Consider the following 21,992-nt stretch of genomic DNA (forward strand, 5'->3'; position numbering starts at 1 on the left):
TGCACCTTCAGAAGTAGTACCTGTCACATTTATTGTAATATCTGGGATGTTCATAACCTTGAAATAAAAATAATGAAATAAAAGTAATAAAATAAAATGAGGCAGTCACTCAGAAGCAAAGCATTTCAGAACAGTTCCTGGATATCAATTTACATTTCTCTTGAACTAGAAAGAATAAAACTATACAAATTGAATCCAAGAAGGGAACTCAGGAAGCAGTATGAAATTTCAGATACAATTTAATTGTAGAAGAGTAGAGGCAAATTATTATCCAAATAAAACCAATCCACACCAGGCTTCAGAAAAAACATGAAGTTAGGTACTGCTGTTAACCTTAATGTTCAGACTCTTGAAATGTACCACTGCAAACCAAATCTATTGGAAGAATTTGGTGTTCTTCCTTAGACATTGTCACCTAGGACAGTAGATCAAATGCTCAAGAAAAAATTTAATGTTTAAAAACTAATATGATGGCAATGTAAAGGGAGCAGAAAGGTAAGACTGCAGTAGAAATTAAAAAGCATCTGGACATTTTAAAACAGAGAAAGTCTGGTCTCTTTTACATCCTGTTAGTGTCACTTCATTTTCCATTTGCACCTTATATTTACTAATTTTCTACCAGGAATCTCAGAATCACAGAATTGTTTAGGTTAGGAAAGACCTTTAAGGTCATTGAGTCCAACCATAAGCCTAACATTGCCAAGTCCACCACGAAACCATGTCCTTAAGTGCCACATCTACATGTCTTTTAAGTACCTCCAGCGGTGGTGATTCAACCATTTCCCTGAGCAGCCTGTTCCATTGCTTGCTGCTTATCAGGTATAATTTGTGGTAAATGGGGTTTTAACTTCTTATATTGAAAAAGATTAACAGTGCAGAATTTAAAACCTGTGACCAAAATTTGATATAATGACTTAAAATTAATGACATGTAAGATAGGAAGAGGCTTCTGAATGCCAAGAGACAAAATCCAGACAGCAGGAAAATAAGGTTAAACCATTCTATCTGAAGCCATTTCACAAAGAGAAGAGGAAATGTGTGACATATGGTATCAAGTGAGGCACTTGAAGTTGAGTCTAAAAATGTTTAAAAAGACAGCTGTAAGTTTGCACAATTTAAGAGAGAAAGGAAGGCTATTATGATACATCAAGAAACAAGGAAGAGTTATAAAAGCAGAGGTGGATTTGTTGGATGTTTGTTTGCTTTTCTTATCCAGTGGTTTCTAATGTTTTTATTACATTTATCTTCAAATTCAACCTCCACCTCTATCTTCCGTCTGTTTCTCCCAGTGACATCAGTGCTGGCTATTGACCCAAAAACTGGGTGGGTCTTTGAACATTAAAACCAAATCAAAGAACAATTTAGGGAAGAAGATAATTATATATCAGCTCTTCTTCCCTCCAATATGTTTAAACAGATTAGATTATTTTAATAAGTGTTGGATGTGATGGAAACATTTTAGAACAATATTGTCACATGAATCTTCACGGACTGAATTTGAATCATAAAAGTCTGTGAGAAAAAACCTCAAACTTATCTCTCTCTATGAAACTGTGTGGTGTACATTATCTGATCTTCATTCTATGTTAAATGACATTTCTTTTTATGTTTTGTTTATGTGATTATTTAGCTAATTAATATGAAGTTGCTTTACAGCTGGAAATCTGTAAGAGGGATTTTTTGATTCTGCTCCTAGTTCTTGTAAAAGCCGAGTGAATAAAAACCGAGTGGCTATTTGCATATGGCAATTCGTCTATGCATTGAAAACCCAGCAGAGTTATGCCTTGGGAATCACCGGGAGTCTAAAGGCTGACTAGCCACAAAGGCTGATGCACTTTCTCCATCACAAGTGATCCTTACCAATTTTACTTGGCACATTGTGCCGAGTTTTGCATGTGCTGAGTAAGCTTAGTTACCATTAGCTTTACGAGGATTTGAGACAGGGCTATATACTTTTGTTCATGGCACTGGACAAGGCTCAGAACTAGAACATTAGCTTTTTGCTTTGGCATAGTTTTCCTGGCTAAATTACCTAATTTCTCTCTGCCTCATTTCGTAAAAACAGTCAAATCTGTTCAGACCAAAGGCTCATTTAGCCCAGTATCTCGGTTCTCACAAGAGCCCATAATGGATGCCAGTGGAATAGAATAAGGTGGCGAGCATGCAGCAGTGCTTAGTGATATAGTCTCCCAGACTCCAACACTGGTTGTTCAGGGATTTCCTGAATCAGGGGTGGAATCTCTGTGTTTAATGCTTTTCAATTAGTTGATTTTAATGAATTAGTACTGGCATTTCTTGAGCTCATGTATCTTTTAGGTACCCACAACATCCCATGCCCTACAAATTGTAACATGTGAGGAACATCCCTTTATTTTGTCAGTTTCTCATTTTAGAACAAATTGAGAACAGTCTTCTTTTCATCATGTCTCTTCCAGTGTGCTGCATGCTTTCTAAGTTACAGGACTATAATTTCATGCGGTAAAGAAAATGCAGGAGAGACATGCATTTATAGAAGTGTAAAGACACTGTTGGTTTGTTATTTCTTTCTTTCTTTCCTTGAACTTCCAAACATTAAACTGCTTTTTTTTGACTGCTACTTGGCACTGACTTCATTCATAAAAAAATACAATAAAATTTAAGAAAAGGTATTGTGACATTAAAATCTTGTTCTTGATCTATAAAATGAGGCACTGTAATAGCATTTGCAGAACTACTTTCTGTGGAAACATACAGAAGGAAACAGTGAGCATATCTTTACACAAAGTGCCAAAAGGTCCTTGAAGTAAATACACAAGTTGTTCTGGTTTATTCTATCTGCCTCCAGTCAGAAATATGTGATTTTGTGTCTAACACTGTCAAAAAGATAACTTCCAGGCAGAAATACAGGTTTTAAATTCTTGCTTCTTTATACCAAAAAGTGATGCTTCTGTTCATCTTTTGGGGCCTTAATAAGAGTTCACTGAAAGACGAGAATAGAGTGTCATAGACTGAATGGGCTTTGGAGCAGATGTTTAGCTACTGATATGAGAATAAAATACCAGTCCTGCAATTTGGCTTCTCTGCTGCCACAAATACCTCTTGAAACAGGAAGGCAGCCCGGCTATTATATTTCAGGTTGCATTTGTAAGTATTAATTTTAATGCCTGCATACAAAAGAAAACGAGAAGGAAAAAGACTTCTAATTCTCACAGTTTTCAGTGCATCTTAAAGTGTGTAGTATGGGACTGGCGGACCCTGCTAGTCCTTTTTAAATTTTTCTTACAAGGAAAGTCTAGCATCTTTGCAAATGTTTATTCACTTTTCCTACAAGGCCATACCTCTGAGTTCTTCCCTTTCCAAGGGACTTAAGTTTGGACAGGAACCAATTATAGTTGATAATGTTTCAAAAACTGTCTCCTGTTTCTCACTGGCCTGTAATCGGTGTTCAAATCTTAGGTAAACAAAGTTTCATCTATAAAGTAAAGATAAGCTCAGCAGAGTTCAGAAGGTGCCTCAAACAGCACAAACACCTTCTCCTGTTGAAATGTTTATATCCGAAGTGATAGAAAGCTGAGCAGCATTATCTTGCATATGGTCTGAGAAGATTTTAATAAATAAATAAAAAGGTATGTGTTTTTTCCCTACCAATTAGGATCAAATTTTCTGGATCCAGTGCTAATTTATAGTCAGGAAACATTCCAGTTGTAAAACTAAGACAAGATTGTTTAGAAGCAGCACACTGACATAAAAATTGCATTTATATTGTGGATAGGCAAAAACCATGTGGATCATTCTGGTATTCATCCTGGCTGATAATGTCCAAAACTGACTTTTTTCATTAGTTATGTAGGCTTTTCCTGGGGTTGCAGAAGCATCATTGAAAAGGCAACTTAGCTCATTGTCTAAAGGTGCTTTGGTTTATAAATAACGAATTAAAAGGGTGCTTTGTCACAACAGGTGAGATGATTAATATTTCAGGTCTTATTTTTGTTTGTGCATGTATGTGTTTGTGTGTAATTATGCATTTTAAAGATCAGCAACTAAGTGTAGTTAAACATTTAACATTTATCTTCATAAATGCAAATGAATCTTGCATTTCAGTCATATATGCTAGAACAAGTCATCAATATGGATTAAGAACACATGACTTTTCGTCTCAGTGTTTATTGACATTACTTTAATGATGACAAAAACCAGAAGGATGATGGTACGAATGCAAGTTTAGAAGTCACATGTTCGTCAGTTCAAGCCTTTTAAATTAATGGTGATGGAGAACAACTGGTTTAATTCATAGCATTTGGAAGGATTTGCTGTGACCTCGTCTTAACATGTAAACAGGCCAAGGAATATGAGAGAGATTCCTCTGGTGTTCACTGAACTTAAGGATAATCTTTTTTTTGTTTCAGTAAGATCCAAGTTGAAGCTCTGAGAGTGGGGCCTGAGAATCTGTGCTTGAATGTCTCAGGGATCACACCTCATTTCCAATAGCATCACGCTTAGTTGCAGTCTGTAAGATTTGTTGTTACAGTCCTTAACCCTCCCCTGAGCACAGACGGGTCCTGCCTAACCCTGTGCATGACCATAACCACACCATGCTGTGGCTGTGATCTCGATATGGGTGGTGAAATGTGAAGCAATACGAATGTCATCTTTCTGTCTCAAAAAAGCTGAATGACTTAATAATTTAGATTTCATTAAAAGTGGCTACAGAAAATTATCCCAGAAATCAATAGAATTTAAGTAGAACTACTTCTTTCCTGTAAGAGGTTAATGTATTTGTCAGTTTGCTTTAGTCAACAGAATTGATCTATATTATACTGTACTACACTACACTATGATTTTACTAGGTGAAACTGCCAGATGTTGAGCCAAAGTCTGGTTAAATGAAAGGTAGCATTTTTTCTTCAAAAATGTGAATATCGGTAATGGAATTATCTGGATGGATACTGATACACTCCTCTGACAGTGCATTCCTGTTTGAGTGTACACATGTAGACATATGAGATGAGAATATTTCATATTCTTACCAGCGCTGCTGGCTCTTCCGCCTTCTGGGGACTCCAGGGTGCTGGAAAATCAGGCAAGATAGTGAAAAATAAGTGAATTTTTATGTATTTGTTTCAATCATGCTGAATAAAAATCATTTACATCTATATGTTTCTGTGTTAGCAAAGTTTTTGTTGCACTAGGAAAACAATATCAAATATTCTTGACTTTTTAATAAAAAAGCAAACCTGTATGAGAAATGCATTGCTCTTAAACACAGTGCCATGATGAATAATTGTAACTTGTCACAAAGAGAGGTTATAATTATGTCTACTGTTAGTTATGTCTCCATATGCACAATAGAAGTTAGCTTTTCAAATGCATGCTTCTCTAATGCAATACCAGTTATTAACATGTGAGGATATTATTTTCTCCTAATGAAGAAAAATAAAATGAGGCTGTAGAAAGGCTGGGTGGTGCCACACTGAAAGCAAGTGGAAGGAACAAAGAGAAAAGAGAAGTGCTTATTGCGGAGATTTCAGATCTAAGCTATGCCTCAGCAAAAGTAAAATTGCCTAAAGGGTCAGAATTTGAGCCTATATATTCCAGACCTTGTTTATGGTCTTTAAAAATCCAAATACATATCAAACACAGGGCTAGACCTGACACTTGAGAGATTTGTCTTAGTGAAATGTTGCAGTATCTTACAGAAAAAACCAAAGCTTAATAGTTTTTACAGTAGTTGCTGTGGGTGTAATTCTCTCTCCCTTCTTTGTTACTTGCACATATTCTCTGAAAGTATGCTCATTAGGTCTTGTTTTAGGAAAAAGACTTCACAATATATTTCTAGGCTGGCTTCTTATTCTGTCACTCATTTAGAGGCAGCTTTTGGAAGCCTTTAGTTAGAACGTATTTGTATTAGAGATTTCTCCATATTAAAAATGAAAAAGCAGGTAGGTTAAAAGTAATGCAGATACGCCTTAATTTTCTGAAGTGACTAACAGTTTCAAGTATCAGAACTTTAAATTGCCCAAGAAGGTATTTGTTGAAGATCAGAGCCCTTGGGCTAGTCTTAAATTGGGTGCCCAACTTGGAAGCATGCAAAATCACTTGGGAAATTAGAAAATCTTGGCCATATGCTTCTACATTAACTCCACTTGAGTAAGTCCTTTCTATACATTGCTTACCCAATTTGCAGTCGGTTTTGTGTTGTAAATAAGATACCCTTGACTTAGACATGAAAGTTCCCCAGGAAAACTGGAGAACCTTTCTCTTGACAAACAATCCTCCAGGGGAAGCATTTTCTTTCTGGTCAGGAATAAAATAACACCTTTGCTAACTTCATTTATTTACAACAGGACACAAGACTGAGATTGAGTTAGATTTATTGCCATTACATCACTGATGCTCAGTAATTTATAAAACAATGGGTCTATGAGTTAGCACTGCTGTTATTTCCTCTGATGCCTGACCTCACCACAGTCTAATAACGTGCAGGAAATCCAGAAGACAAAGGGGGAAAGAAGTGGTCTTGAATGCTAAAAATAACTATAGAGAACTAGTACAATCGTGTAATAAGGTAAGGCCCGATAATTTATTTAACATAATAGTAGAATCTGCTAAAGCAATTAGAATCTGTTCCAAATGTTTTTAATGGAAAATATATTTGGGGTAAGAATAGGAACACTTAAAGAAGGCTTTTAGATTGTGTAGTTCAGCTATGTGTAGTGGGTTTAGGTTTGTATATCTTAGTGCTTACATGTGCAGACCACTTAATAACTTGTCTAGAGCAGGCAGTCATTGTTTGGTGGTTAGATTTCCAGAGGTCATCCTATATGAGTCAGACGGTGATCTTAGGTGATGTATTACACTTGACAACCCAGAAAGTTGCAGTACAAAGGCATTCTAATTCTCAGTGTCCTCTGAGAATTGTTCAGTATCCTTGATGGTATCTAGTGTCTGGTATGCCATTGGGATGACATTTTTGGTGTCTTGACTGATCAGTCAAGGTTACTTGTCATTCATGTTAACAGTGTGTTTGGTTTGTTCTGAGTTTTTCTAATCACTCTATATTTACAATTTTTTCTAAAAGGTAAATTTTATAGTAACACTATAATGAAATCACTTGCTGCTTAACATGTCTACTTATTAAAGTGTGTTATTTAGAATTAGAACAATATTTTATCCAAAACAGAAATGTAGGCAGTGCTTCAAAATTGGTGGAAATAGGTACACGACAAACCCCAAAACTATGTCTGGTGTCTTTAGCTTGTGAAATATTGCAAAAGCAAGTTTACAGATTCACAGAATCACACAGAATCACAGAATCATTAGGTTGGAACAGACCCACAGGAGTCCAACCATTCCAAGTTCATAGACATACATTTCTTTTTTGAACAGCTGCTCAGTTTGCCTGTGCCTGTCTTCCTTTTATTTACATATGTTGCACAGATATTTGAAAGAGGCTATTCTTCATATAAATACCAACATTAGTATGCAAACTAGTATGCTGAAGTGCGAACAAGTCTTAACTATTTGACATAGACACTTGGTTTGTCTTCCAATGAGAAGCAGAAGCACTTACAGATCACAAACTAGGAATAATGCATAGATTGAACCAGCTGTTCCAGACAGCCCATTTGACTAGGTTTCTCCTTTCATTAAATGCATTGAGTTATAATTATGTAGATAGGTAGAAAAGTAGATAGGTAGATATGAACCATTTCCCTTTTTGTAAAGATTTATGATAACTTAATAAATTTTATTTTTTTAATTTCATAAGAAAGCAGAAATATATGGGACTTCTAATATTTGACTGAAAAAGAGCTATCAACAGCATTGAGTTGTCCAAATTCAGCTTAGTTGAGGGAGAGAAGTTTTCAAAACTTGTGCTTACCAGGATTGTCTACAGAATCTTAAGGTATCTTCTTAACATTTTAAGCCAGGAAATCCTTAAACTATGAGTAACATATAGCGAAAAAAGAAAAACAAAGAATTCTCTTCTGTTTTCATTAATATACAAAATGAAACAGAGATCTAGATGTCATCTCAACAGTTTTCTTATCTCAGTATCAAAAATAAGATTTTCAGGTACCAAAATGTCAGTAAATATCTACAAGCAGAGTGGATCATTGGAATAGTATTTCTCGAGTCTGAAAAAAGTGACACAGATTAATACAGAGACTGAGAGGTCTTGCAGTGATCAGAAAGCTGCCCGAGGGCAGTGTCAAGGTTTAGCCCCACACGGCCAAATTCAACAGCTAAAACCATGCTGTTGAGCCTCCAAAATCCCTTCCCCCCTATACCCTGCAGGGAAAGGAGGGAGGGAAATGACAGGAAGACTTGTGTGTTGGAAACTAAAACTACAGCTTTAATGAAATTATAATGATAATAACAAAAATAAATAGAAAGTAATAAAATATATAAAAATATATGAGTTTGCACCCCTACCCCACGCTTTGATGACTATATCTCACCACAAATGCTGCAGAGAATGCGTCCAGAGCTAGGAGTGAGGTGAACTCAGGAACTGGATTCAGGAACACATGGATCCAGGATCAGAAGCAACCAGACAGACGAGGTCCTCACTGAATGTCGGCCATTGCAGAATGAGACCCTTGTGATCTCTCAATTTATACTGAGTATGACGTATATGGGATGGGATACTCTGTTGGTCAGCTTAGGGTCACCTGCAGCTTCTTTTCCGTCAGTTTGAGCATGACCTTGGTTTAAATATAACCTTTGGCCTTTTTGCACACCAATGCCCCGTGTTATCATTTTACAGAAGAACACTGTCTCAAAAACTTGCAATTAGCTTTCAGAAAAATTAAGTTACTTACAGCAACCTAGTTAGTCACTAAACTTACTCTAATTTACCTCAAACTACAACAGGCAAGCACAGAGAGGTGGGCAGATCTTAGGAACTCATGATCAGTTTTGCAGGTAAATGCTCTTCAGCAAAATTCGTTTCCTGTCTCCTTTAGCAGCCCAAGAGAGTTTCATTTCCAAGTCTTACAGAAGCTTAAGACCTTTCTTGGGAATACTGTTCTGCTAAAGATCTGTCACTTAGAGTAATTTCCTATGGGGCTTTAAAACTGGTTTGCAGTAACTCAAATCTTCTAAGCCTCAAGTTGGAAAAAAGAAACATTATAAAGGTGTTATAGAGCCTGATATCCCCCAAATATGTGCAGGTAAAAACACTGTAGCATATGCAGCCTTGAGCTCTGAAAGTCAGAAGCCCATTGTGTGTATTTTTTTTTAATAATTAATGATTTAAAACTGTTGCATTATTGCTTCAATCAGTTTTCACCTACTTCCCCAATGGTTACCACTTGCCTCAACATTTACATTTGTTTTAATATTTGTATTTTTTGCATAATTTCTCACATTATATTTATTTGCACTCGTGCTTTTTTAAATATAAAGCATTCCATGGGGATGATTTTAATAAAAGTTTCTTATTAAAAGTTCCATAACAGCATGATTCCCAAATGTAAAACCAAAGTCTTCATATTTAACGGTTTTCATGACTCAATAGATTAAGTGTGAAGTAGGAAATATAATAACAGTAACAGCATAGCTATATCCTGCGCAGTTGTTCCACTTAAAATTATTCTTGAAAAGTAACAAAATTCATAAATAAATCATTTTTTGTAGAGTGAAATGTACTTAAAAGACTCTGTGAAATATCCTTGTTATAGTCATAAAATGTGTGCACAGAAGGAAGGGCAAGAGGAAAATAAAAAATTGCCTGAAATTACTGTGTTGGGGGGGGGTGGGGGGAACCTGAAAAACTCCGAACAGCAAAACCATCAGCATCTGTTTTCAAAGTCAGGTGTCTCCAATCAGCTACCTCAGCATAGCTCATTTCAGAAAAACTTTGGCTCAGACTTAAATTCATATGAAGCTTCCTCTCTGGTCAACAAAGAGAAATCGTGCCCTTGGGAACTGCAGTTCTGAGTTGGTCTGATTCATCATTGAGAGAAACCTGTTGCTTTCTGCTGATTGTTGACTAAAGCAGCAGATTTAGCCACCGCAGTTAATGCCCCTATGTAGGCTGGATAAATCCAAACCTTGTGTCTGAAGGGTTTTTCTCTGAGTAGGAATTGTGGCTTTTCCTTTTGTTCTTACCAACACAGAGTAATACAGAGAACACAACAGGTGAAGGCCAGCAGTTTTTGACACAGTTAAAAGAGACATTGCTGTTGGCCTAGAGAGTACATATTTTCATACTCCAGGCACTCTACTCTGGCAACCTTTTCAGGTTATTTTTTTCTGGGGGTTTGTTGCGCTTTGGTTTTAGTTTCACTCTCTCCCCTTTAATCTGTTTGTATTATAAAATACTTCATAGTAGCACAACAGAGTCTGTGAAAACAGCAAGGGAAATGTTAACATCAATAATGCTCACAGCTGTGGCCAACTCTACCTTTTTTTATTAAACAAAGGATGTGATAGTTCTTAAGGCTCTTGGCATCTTGGATGTTTCTGGACCATCCCACATTATTGTTCAGCAGCTTGTGGAGATCAGTGAGGCCCGGGAAAATGCCCTAGAGATGCGCTCCTTTCTATTTATGGTTTAGGGGTTACAAGAATAAGGATATGAGTTCCTTCAGTGGCACTAGAACAGCTGCAGAGCATCACTGCTGTCAAACCTTTTGATATCTTCCATGCTTTATAATTTAAACCAGTAATACCTTCTTAGTAGCTGCACACAGTCCATCAACACAGACTCTTCAGATAAGTTGCTTCCACCACATCATTGATTCATTATTGACCAGCAGTGGTTTTTCTGCATTAGGCTCTGCAGTTCTGGGATGGCTTCTGTGTGAACTGTGAGAAAAGTTTGAAGAAAAAAATTACCCTGAAACTTGACAGTCACTGCTGTCTGTTCTGGTAGACTAGCTCTTCCTCACTAAGTACATGTTTTCTGACAAGCCAGAGATAGTACTAGACTGGGAAAGAAAGATTTTAAAAGTTATCATACTGGGTGTATATGTATGTGTGTATGTGTATGTATGTGTATGTATATATAGATACACATTTGATGTATGTATTTTTGTGTGTGAGTATAACATTAGATTGTATTGATACATTGGTTGACTGAAGCTATTTGATACCACAATATGAAATTACTCTTGTCAAATAGCAATGTCTTGCCACTACTCAGTATCATGATATGGACATTATTACAGCCATATTTCAGCTGCTTGAAAGCGAATCTCTGGAGCCTTGATATGGCAGAAAATCAAGCTAAAGAATGGGAATCACGATAACATTTATGGTCATTTTCATGACTGACCAGTAATTCTTTCTGGCTGTGTCTTGCTATCTATCATGCTACGTGCTACAGGAAAACATGTGTTTTAAGGAGCCAGAAGCATAACCTCCCACTACACAAGGCATTTACTAGATGAAACTATTCATACTGTACTGTGAGTCAGCACTCATCTGAGTATAACCTCAGCTTCCAGTCAGTGGTTGTATCATGAGTTCATGGAATACCCAGACATAAACAATCTCTCATTTTCGGTAGTTTTATTATGGATTATGGAAAAGCATTAATGAGATATAAACCTAAAATTTAATAACTCACTGTCAACTCAACAAAACAAGCTAGAGCAAGGATTTTAGCTACTAGGACTCTTAAAGAGATTAGTAGTACATTGTAATGTCCTTTTGGGCTGCTAATCCATTCTTTTTACGTTTCTAGAGAATTTCCTCCAGCCTGGCAAGCTTGTTTTGTCATGAATTCCTGTCTTTGATGATATAATAGCCCTCACAAAACTCTGGAACAGTGAGCATTTGGTGAATACACAGTTTTTCTTGCTGTTAATGACTAAGGTATTTGCTGACTCATTGCAGTATCACTCTTTGCATTCAATTAACTGTTAAAACCATGATACATCAAAATTATACACTGAAGAGCTATTTTTTCTGAGAGCAAATAATTTTAATTCTTTCCAGCTAAAAGCTCTTGGCTGTACTGTGCAAGAGAAAGGCCACATTCACACAGTCCAAAGTTTGCCTTAACTTGCAGAGCCTTGGTCTTTGCTCTTTCCAAGCAGTCTGATTTTGGCCCTGGTCATTACCCAAGAGTTGTCCTCTTTCTCTGTGCCACCTGCACACAGACTTTCAGGTGTAATTTAGGTGGGCAGGCCTTATAACACCAGGAGCATAGCCTGAGTTTCCAGTCTGATGTGAAGGCTAATTCTTTAGAAAATAATGAAGTATACCTTTTATAAAAAAATGAAATGATGAAATTTTACCATCAAATATTGACATTGACTCCTCATCTCATCTCTTGCTCTTACGGCATTTCAGGGCAGAATTTGGTGCAAATGCCATAGACTAATGAGTAGTACAATCAAATACCTGTCATTAGTCATATTGATTTCTAGGCTTTTAAAATGGGGATGGGAATGTGTATAGAAAATAATTTATTTCTTGGTTGCCTTTATTTATTGTTAGTTTATAGACAGAGCTAGTTTGCCTTCAGCACCCAAAAAGGTATTTGGACAAATTCACCTAGTTGTGAGAGGTTAGACTTCCTAAAGCATGTTTATCAAAGTCCTTAGGGCCTCAGACTAATCATGATACATTTATTTGGCAGTTAACAGTGATTTATTTATTGTCATTATTCCTCACCCATACATTTGGAAGGTGATAGCACATGTCTCTACATTGCATTTTAATTGAAATGAAAAAACACCGTAGGATTGATGCCTCTTATTTCTAATGTTTCATGCCACAAACACAAAAAGAAGGGTAGATCATCTCTGACTTAAGCTGAGCCAGTGTTCTACTTTTTCTTGCCTGCTACACACCAATATAAGTAGGGTTACAGTAAAATAAACCAGAAGAATACAGTAAAATATCAGCTCCTTCCTACACCAAATCACTTTCTACAACTGTTTCCTATTCATCTTATAATGACACATGGGATTATCTGGGGAATATACTCTGCTTTAACTATCATGCCACTGACTTTATAGCCTTATCAAATACCCATTGGTGTGGGGGTTGAGCAATTATCATCTACTAAGAAATCCCAAGAAAACATATTTTGATAATAACATTTTTAAATAATAGCTTGTAACATTAGTGCCATTTTGTATTATTGTAATAGAGGACTAGCATTCTCTGCAATTTACTGCTTTTATTTATTTTGCAAGATCTAGATATGGACCCTACAGCAGAATTTCAAAAACAGTTTTCTGTTTCAGTATTTATGCTTTTTTTGGTTAGAAGAAGCAAAGTCATAAAATTGGATTGAATCAAGAAATGTGTCTGGGCTATTAAGAAATAGAAAGACAAAAGGAAAGAAAGAAATTTAATATTGTGCAAGATATTACAGATACAGGATGGTTATATGAACATAATCAGGCAGGCTACATCTAGAAGAACATGCCTTAGGAGATTGAGCTTGGATTCTCAGACCAAACTTCATGAAGTTGTGTCCAAACTTTTTATCTTACAATGCAGTAAGCGCCTCCAGACAGACCATTCTGCTAACAATCCTTTTTCCTTTCACCTTTTTCTCCAGTAAATAGAGTGAAATGTGAGGTCCTTCTGATGTTTCTTGGAAAATATGTAAAACATACACAGAGATATATATTTGCATGGTGTAATTAAACAACTCTGTAACAAAAACTGTAGCCTCTGACCCACTTACAGAAACATGGACTCGATAACTTTAAAATAAATCCATTTGGAAGTATGTTTGGTCATTGGCCTGGCCCATGCTTGGATTCAATATGGATGAGCAAGATAGGGAAGGCAGGGTGCCAGGGGGAGAGTTGCTTCCAAATATTTGAATTTGCTGCTTATGAAAAAGAGATCAGCTATTTGCCTGAATTATCTTCACATTAAAAAAACATTACCAAAGCAATTGCTGAATAAAATTTGACTTGTTTGTATTTTTTTTCATCCTCTACAGCATTGTGGAGTGCCAAATATCCAGCACTGAGCATTGGAGCATTGCCCTTGAGGGTGTAAGGGTTGTGCACAATTTTGAGTCATTTAATGCAAGCACAGGACAATGTAAGGCTCTGGAGTTCACATGCTAGTTAAGCCTTCATGAAGTTCTAGCCTGAGAATTAGTCTAGAGAAGTGAAGCTGAATGGGCAGCTTAGGAACAGCCAATAACTACTTGAAGGGTAGTTTCAATGGATGCTTTTTGCCATCTGTTTACATCTTTGCCATCACTGCAGATATAAGGACAAAAAGTGACAAGTTGTTCCTTGGAGGGTTCAGTTTAGGAAAAAACATTCTTCACTATAAGAGCAATAGAAGTTGCTTAGAAAGGTTACAAAATTTACATTCCTAAAGATTTTCGTGGCTTGGCAAGACAAAAATCAAAACTGACCATACCCTGTGTTGACAATAGTCTTCCTTCAGGTCCTCCTGGGCTTAATGATGTCTAGCGAAACCTTCCAGCCAGTTGTTCTCTGATCCTGTGTTTGGAAAGGGATGATGAGAATAAGAAAGGGGGGCTTGAGATAGTCTGTGAAAGCAGTAAGCTCTTGAGAATCAAGGTAAAGAGCTGATGTGTTATGAAATAAATAGGGGGAAATAGTGTAACATCTTCTTGGTTGCTTTGTACTAACAACAAATATACTTTAGAAATATATTCTGATATTTATTTTTTGTTTATTTTCCAAAATCAGATGAGTGATCTCTGATTAGTTAGTCACAAAAAAAAAAAAAAGAAGTGATTGCATCAAACTGTAGTTCCTATTACAGCCAAGTTACTTAGTCTTACAAATATTGGTTAAAGGAACTCCTTCAGCATCTAGCTGATGAAAATTTTTGAGTATAAGCAACTGAGAACTGGTTGTAAAGGTCTAAGTAACCAGAGAAACTGTTGGGGGTAGGGGTCTTCTCAGCTTTAGGGATCCTTGACTTAGTTAGGTGTCAATGCAAATGAACCACAGTTTAGGTGGGAAGTGGAAATTTCATCTTGCAGTGTGACCTCTACAAGTTTTCTGTCAATGTAGACATCTACTGTGCAAAAAGCAGCTATTCTTCTGGTTTTACCCGAAGTGCAAAATGTAAGATAAACACTCTATTCAAACTGATTGGCAGATTTGGTCCCCTGTTAAAATTAAAGCAATTAAATGTACTGAAAAGCCCATTTCTTTGGATTTACTGACCTTGATTTGATTTAGTGTTGACTGAGGCCCTTTGTAATCTTGGTTTATATTCCCGTATGCTGTGCCCTCAGCCAGTATATTTTTAAAATTTCATTGTATAGTACTGAAAAATTTAAAAAAACCCTCTCCTGATGCTATTAAAATTGAATTTAAGGATGCATGAAGCACTAAGTCACTAAATACTCAACTTATGGAGAGCAAAATTTAGCATTGTAGTATATACTAACTTACTCAAAGAGAATTCAGGAAAGTATAGTCAGTGAAAAATGTTTTGTCTTTTTTCAGACAAAAATTTCAATTTCTGTCTTCTTTAGTTGCTATTATTCAGACATTTTTTTCAGTGAAAGCAAAATAAGTTCAATGAAAACAGGTAAATTATATGTGAAGCAGAAGAGATGAGACACAAGCTGTGTCTGCGTATTTGTACTTTTGACTAGCCTTCAGCACCATACCGATTATAAGGTGGGCACTTTTTGCAGTTCCTCATCTAGTGTAATTTGACTTCTCTGAAGCTACAAAACCCAGTATGAATTAATAACACTGCAGTCTACTTAGTTCAACTTATTTTAGTGTTCTTTCATCAAACAATGTTATTTTTTCTTTTTTTTTTCCACCCCACAGGACAACATTTTTAGAATGGAAGACTCACATTTTGAAAATGGCCGAGGGAAAAGCCCTTATGATCCTAGACTGCTGACAGCTTCTCTTTTAGTAGGTAGGTACCTCGATAAAAGTTCAATGAGACATGCGTTCACTGTTAACAACTGCCAGTTTTCTGTTTTTTTATCCTCCCACCAGTACCTATGATAGTGTTTTGGTTTATGAATTTTATTTCCAAGCTAAAGTCATTCTGGTTTCATTTTTAAGTTGACCAAGATGTCTTGAGAAACGAAGCGTGTGTAAAACAAGAATCAAGTGTCACAAGAGCTGCTTTATACCTGTGTAAGACCTTGATTTTGCAAAGTCTTTCCCCTCCCCAGAGCTGGGTGACTCCGAAGGTATTTTAATCACCCAGTTTACAGGCTGGCTTCACTGAGTCACACAAGCACAGCTGAGAGCAAAGTGAGAACGGAAATAAGTCATTCCTTATATCCATTTTGCTGCCGAGGAAGGTCTGTCACCCAGTCATACCTGTGTGTGAGCTGGAGATACACAAACATTCACCAGTCTAGGCCTTAAGATGATGCTTCAGGGAAAGTGATTTATCCAACAGTGAATACAATTAAACTCCAGAATAGAGAGGTTTCCATAAATTAAGCATTTTCAAATTAGTAATACTTAAATGCGTGCAATATGTAAGTATACATATTTGTATACATATACACAGTCCACACCAGGACTGTGTTAACCTAATTGAACTAATCCGATTGATTGAATTTATGTAATTGGTTTAATTTATCTAATTGAATTAATTGTATTCATTGTTCTTCCTGCTCCTTTACAAAAATGGCGAAAAGATGTTTTGTAAGAGATAAGAAGTGAAGCAAATTAGATTCTTCTTTCAGTAAAAACCCTGCCCAGGTGTAGCCACTTTATCCTTATCATGTAACTTTCTGGCAATTTATTACACTGTCAAATGCAAGAGGTCAACAACAGTTTCAGAAGATTGTGGATTCTCTTATCTCAGAATTCTTTGGAAAATTTCAGATACACTGACTTCTCCAGGACTTTATTCAAATTGCTAGTCTAGAGTCTTGCCTACCAGCCACCCTTATTAAATTTACTTTACATTTAAAAATGAAACTGTTCAAAATAAACAGCAGCAAAAATTCAGTCTTGAGTGTGCCTCATTTCCTGATCTTCGAAGCCTCTAATGATCAGAGGTGATGAGCTACCCTGGGGACATGCACTTTTTAACAGGAAAAACAAGAAAGACATCCACATCTTGCTCCAACTTGTACCCTGTACAAACAGAAAGGAAAAAAAAAAGGTGTGTGTAAAAGGCCAGTGTATAAATTAGTGCCTGAAGCAATTTGAATTTGTGGCACAGCTACTCTCAGGGGAATGACTTTACTATTTACTCTAATATACAATAAAAAAAGAGAATGATGACAAGCCAGTATTACATGGTATACCCGGTATGCAACTGCACAAAGTCAACAATGTCTAGCTTTTCACATTCCTTTTTCTCCCCCTCCTCCCCGTTCAGTTCGGCACAAATATGATTATCTTATTTCCCTTGGCTTAGATTTCATGTCTTTAAAACATCTTTGTCTTCTTGAGCCTACACCTTATCAATATAATTTTCACTCTATGTATATTTCCTCCTAGTAAACAGTAGACTGATCATGATGTTTTGTTTTGAATCAGGCCTCAATTAGAGCCATGGGTGTATAAGCACTGTAGAAAATGGTGCAGATTTGACATTCAAAGCCAGTGACTGATTTCTTCTTGAGTGATTTGTACAAAACTCAGAGTGAAGTTAAACTTAACATCTCTGAGTCTTGAACATGAGCATCCTTTCTTCACTTCCTCCTCATAGCTCTCACAGTCATATTGTGTTACTGATTATAATTCCACATTTACTTCAATCCTTTACCACAGAGGTTGCCCTGATATTTCAGAGAGTGTACACTAGATTTGCTAAAGGCTTGTGTTTACTTGCTCTTATATTAAAAAAAAAACACAACCCAAACATAAATTTTATGGTCAAATAATGACCCAAGTCAAAATAATTTCCTTCCACCAAAATAGGTGAGGAACAGGGTATGGAGAATGGACTGGCCAAGGGATTGATTGCATAGAGGGGTTTGGTCCAGCTGCACTCTCTGAAGTGTGTAGCACTGGAGTGAAGAAGTGAATAGGTCTATGAAGGCCAAAGAAGCCTCTTGACCCCAAGTACTTCACACCAAGAAGAACATGGATGGACTTCTGCTTCCCTTCTCCTGAGCTGAATAGTAGCTCAGCTACTCCTGGCCCTCATGTGCCAGAAACATTTGTCCTCACAAGAAACCATGGTTTAACTTATGTTTGAGAGGACAACTGTGTGAAACAATTACCCAGTACTCATCAAGTTACAATATTACAATTAGTAACAGTGTAACTATTAGGACAATAAAAGAAGGCTGAGAAGTAAGAGTAATTTATATAGCAAATACAGGAAGGCAAAATTACCTCTGTTATTCATCAGAAACACTAAACAGATCTTTTGGAAAGCGTGGAAGAAGAATTTGTTCTTGAATCTGTTACAAAAAGGTAAATCTTAGGTAAGTGAAATGTAATTACCCAAGCTGGAATTTGAGCAAAACACCAAGATTAATATGCAAAAAAATAACTTAAGATCTTTGATAGCCTTTAGTGCTATTAAAGGATTCTTATTTTACATTTCAACTGAAAGAAGCATGTATAAGTATAAAAAGGCTCTTCAGTTTTCCCTCTCTCCTGAAAAAAAAATTAATAATATTTGAAAGAAACACCCCCAAACCAAACAGTTCATCATTATTAAATTGTTCCAATATTTTTCCAGTATGCATTCCTTGTTCCATCCACCTGCAAACATTTTTCATTATTTTTTTAAGAGTTGTTCATTAAATTTAGTTATTGCTACTCTACTCTAAAGTAAACACCAGCTGGGAACATGATATAACTAGTTCCTAGTAATGGAAGACAGTATTCAGCCATTCCCATCTATGTGCTGCTAACTAAACAATCTCCATTTGAGCAGGCTAATGCTTGAAACTGTAGAGGGACTAAGCAGTCCCTGGGTACCACAAGTGTGTATTCTAGGGCAGGAGAAAAATAAGAGGTAGTCTGGTTTTCAAAGAATGTCATCACAGGAGAAAATTATCACTGAATGTATTAGTCTAAAGCAGCTGTATTGGGACAATTGGAAAAAAACCTCAGAGGAGACAGTATTGTCCCATTGCCAGTCTGAGGCCCTTTAGGAAATGACCCTTTAAGATTTCAAAAGCTCTGATGATCCAGAATGCTCAAAGCTATTTATGTTCATGCAAATCACTGTTTTTTTTAAAAAAAACCTTACTTTTTAAAAAATTATTATTGTGTTTTAAATCAATTTCAGCACCTTAATATTCCCAAGTATGGATCAATGTGATGTGAAACACAGTTGCTTCTTACCAAGGCAGAACTTTACTATTCTATTTCTTAGAAATTAGCAAGGTTCAGAATTTTAGAGTTTGTTCTAATTTCTGGGAAGCTTTAGTTGTTGACTTTAAAATGTATTAAGTCAATCCATTACTATGTACATCTGAAAATCTTGACTTCAGTGAATAAATCTGCTAACCAACAATAGCAGATTTAATTTGGGAACCTTTTTACCAGGGACAGTAATCAGGACATTCAATGCTTGGTTTTGCCTACATTCCCCATCCTCTCAACTCTCTTATTTCTTTGAAAAAGGAAGCTTATGCTTCTGTACTCTCTAAAATTATTTTTTAACAATGTAATCTTCCTTAAAAGCTACATAGAAACAATTCAGCAAATAAATGTGTACCACTTAGTTTTTAACTTCTTTGTATCCGATGAACTTGGGGAGATGTTCAGTTTCATGCTGTTTATGTACAATATGTGGGAAAATGGTTCTCCTCCCTCCAAAAAGTATTTCTATGGGCTTTAATTGTTGCCTTTTTAATATTTCTGTTTGCATTCATGTATCAACATGCTACTGAGTTTTGTCCAAAATGAAGTTTTTTTCATTTGCAGATAACTGAGGGATATCAGCTTGTTCTGAACAGTCATTGCTTTATACTGCTAGGCTGGAAAAACAAAGTGACAACTTTCTGCTCCCCCACCCCCACCCCCGTTCCTTCTTTCCCCTTGAGGAATGTTTTCCAGGTTTTAAACTGTTCATTTCCACGTTCTTCTTAAAGTTAATTAAAACTGCTTTTACAACTGCTGACAATGGAAATAGCACAGTGAAGACTATCCATGACATAAAATAATCATTTTCTAAACCAGCAATGAGTAAATTTCAGTGCAAAAGAAAGTCTGCATAGAAGAACAAAGGTGAATGTGCTTCTATCTAGACAGGAGACAAAATCATCATATAGCTTTTAACTAGTACTAACTCAAATGTTGTGCACATCTGGAACATGACTTGAGGCTCACCCTGAATTTAGCAAAAAATTGTCATCTAAAGCCTTACAAAAATAAATTATATTTCTTGGTATTTCTATCTAGGAGAAGTCAGAATCTGCATGACTACAGCAAATCATTTCAAACTGCTGACACTGGTCTTGGTATACCGAAATTTGGAGGGGCTGCAGTAGAAAGCAAGGAAAGGTCATCTGGTCTCTTACAGACTCTCTCCTTTGGAACATGATAAAGTCCATTGTTGGCAAAACCTTTACAGTATCACCACTGACAAAAAAAGTACCAGTCACAAGAGCCTAGCAGCATGAAGGAGCCTTGGGCTTAAGTTAAACCTGAAAGACATGTTACTTTCAGTCGTGTTTATATATTGAGTTAAAGCTGAGGTGCCAAAAACCCTTACAGTTCTAAAGGGTTCTAAAAACCCTTGCAGTTCTAAATACTGCAAAAATATAATTTCAATGAGGTATTGAGCTATATTTGTTTTAACTTTAATAATGTAATATTAATTATAGATTTTTTTTTTCTTTCTCAATTGACCTTTAGGTCCGTTGGTAAGTAGGACGCAAAATAAAGCTTCTTGTTTTTTTTCTTTCCCCCTTTGATTTATATTGATTTATCAGAACTCACTAGGGATTGAAAGGCAAGAAAATGAAGATAAGGTTAAAGAAAGGTTAAGCACAGCATCAAAGCCTTTTCCACAAGCAAAAAGGTTTTATGTTCTTTAAAATCTCAGCTGCATACCCTATACATAATAATCACTATAATTAAGTGATTGTCTCCCCTTTAGAAAAAGTTAGAAGTGACATAGAGGAATGATAAATCGTTAATTAATGATATGCTGTTATGTTTCACTTCTGATTACACCTCCTGCTGGGCACGACTGGTCTATTTGCTTCTAATCTCTGCTGTGAATTCATTCAATTCCACGCCTTTCTGCTATCATGTTTTCACCCTTCCTGACTTTCATGACTACCATATGGTGCAGAGCCACTGTAGGTTCAATTGATAATTTCATGGTGTCAGTGTTCTGCGGAAAAGATGCCAGTGATATCCAGTAGACATGCTTGGACATGGTTGTCCCACCATGGAAATATCTAAAATTGCCATGAAAATTATGAACTTGTTCCTAAAGGTTGTTTTCAAATGAGGATATGGTAGAGTTCATCGTGACCATGAAAAAAAACATTATCTTAGCTTAAAGAAAGAGTTATTTTGTCCTCAAACTTGTTTTTTTTTCACAAAGGACTCTTTTAAGATATAGCTTGAAATAAGCAGTTGGAAGAAATAATACTTTTTAATTCCATACTAGAAATATAGTTTAGAGTATCTCGTTTTGCATACGGGTGTAAAAGGGCACAGTCTTAAAACATGCATTTTTAGCAATTTGAATTCAGAGTAATTTCATGGACAAGCTCTAAATTAATACCAGAAAGATATATGTTGTTCTTTGACCCCTGATTGTTTTCTGTGGGTCTGATTGCTATGTACTGATTAATCTCTGTACCAGTTGGCAGGTATTTAACTTGACCTGGTACTCTGGATTTAGTCTTTCTGCCTCCTCCATGGTACTTATAGCTGGCTGAGCAGGGGCTCACTGGGACTCTAATATTATAAGTTTCATCTCCAGCTAGGCTATGTATGTGCCATTTAATGGCTGAAGTATCACAGGTCAGTTTTTAATTCACTTGTTCACTGTGATAGGCATGAGGTCAAGGTAGCAGGGAATGATCTCATTTATTCTCTCCCTGAGCTGTTGCCCTTTGCCAGTATCACAGTTACAAAAGTGGCAGGAGGAGAAAGACATGCTCTGTCTTTCCTCTGGAA

The 21,992-nt window shown here is 36.3% G+C and overlaps 1 protein-coding gene across 3 annotated transcripts in view; it reads left to right on the forward strand.

Annotated features, from left to right (window-relative positions):
* The window catches only part of SEMA3A (semaphorin 3A), a 410,652-nt gene that overhangs the window by 331,289 nt on the left and 57,371 nt on the right, over window positions 1-21,992 (forward strand). For all 3 annotated transcript variants that reach the window (XM_069875193.1, XM_069875106.1, XM_069875016.1), the window contains one exon: window positions 15,738-15,831. In XM_069875193.1, the coding sequence (XP_069731294.1) occupies window positions 15,738-15,831 (94 nt within the window). The remainder of the gene's footprint in view (window positions 1-15,737; window positions 15,832-21,992) is intronic.

This window comes from Phaenicophaeus curvirostris, chromosome 1, assembly GCF_032191515.1.
Source record: "Phaenicophaeus curvirostris isolate KB17595 chromosome 1, BPBGC_Pcur_1.0, whole genome shotgun sequence".
NCBI classification, from domain to species: Eukaryota; Metazoa; Chordata; class Aves; order Cuculiformes; family Cuculidae; genus Phaenicophaeus; species Phaenicophaeus curvirostris.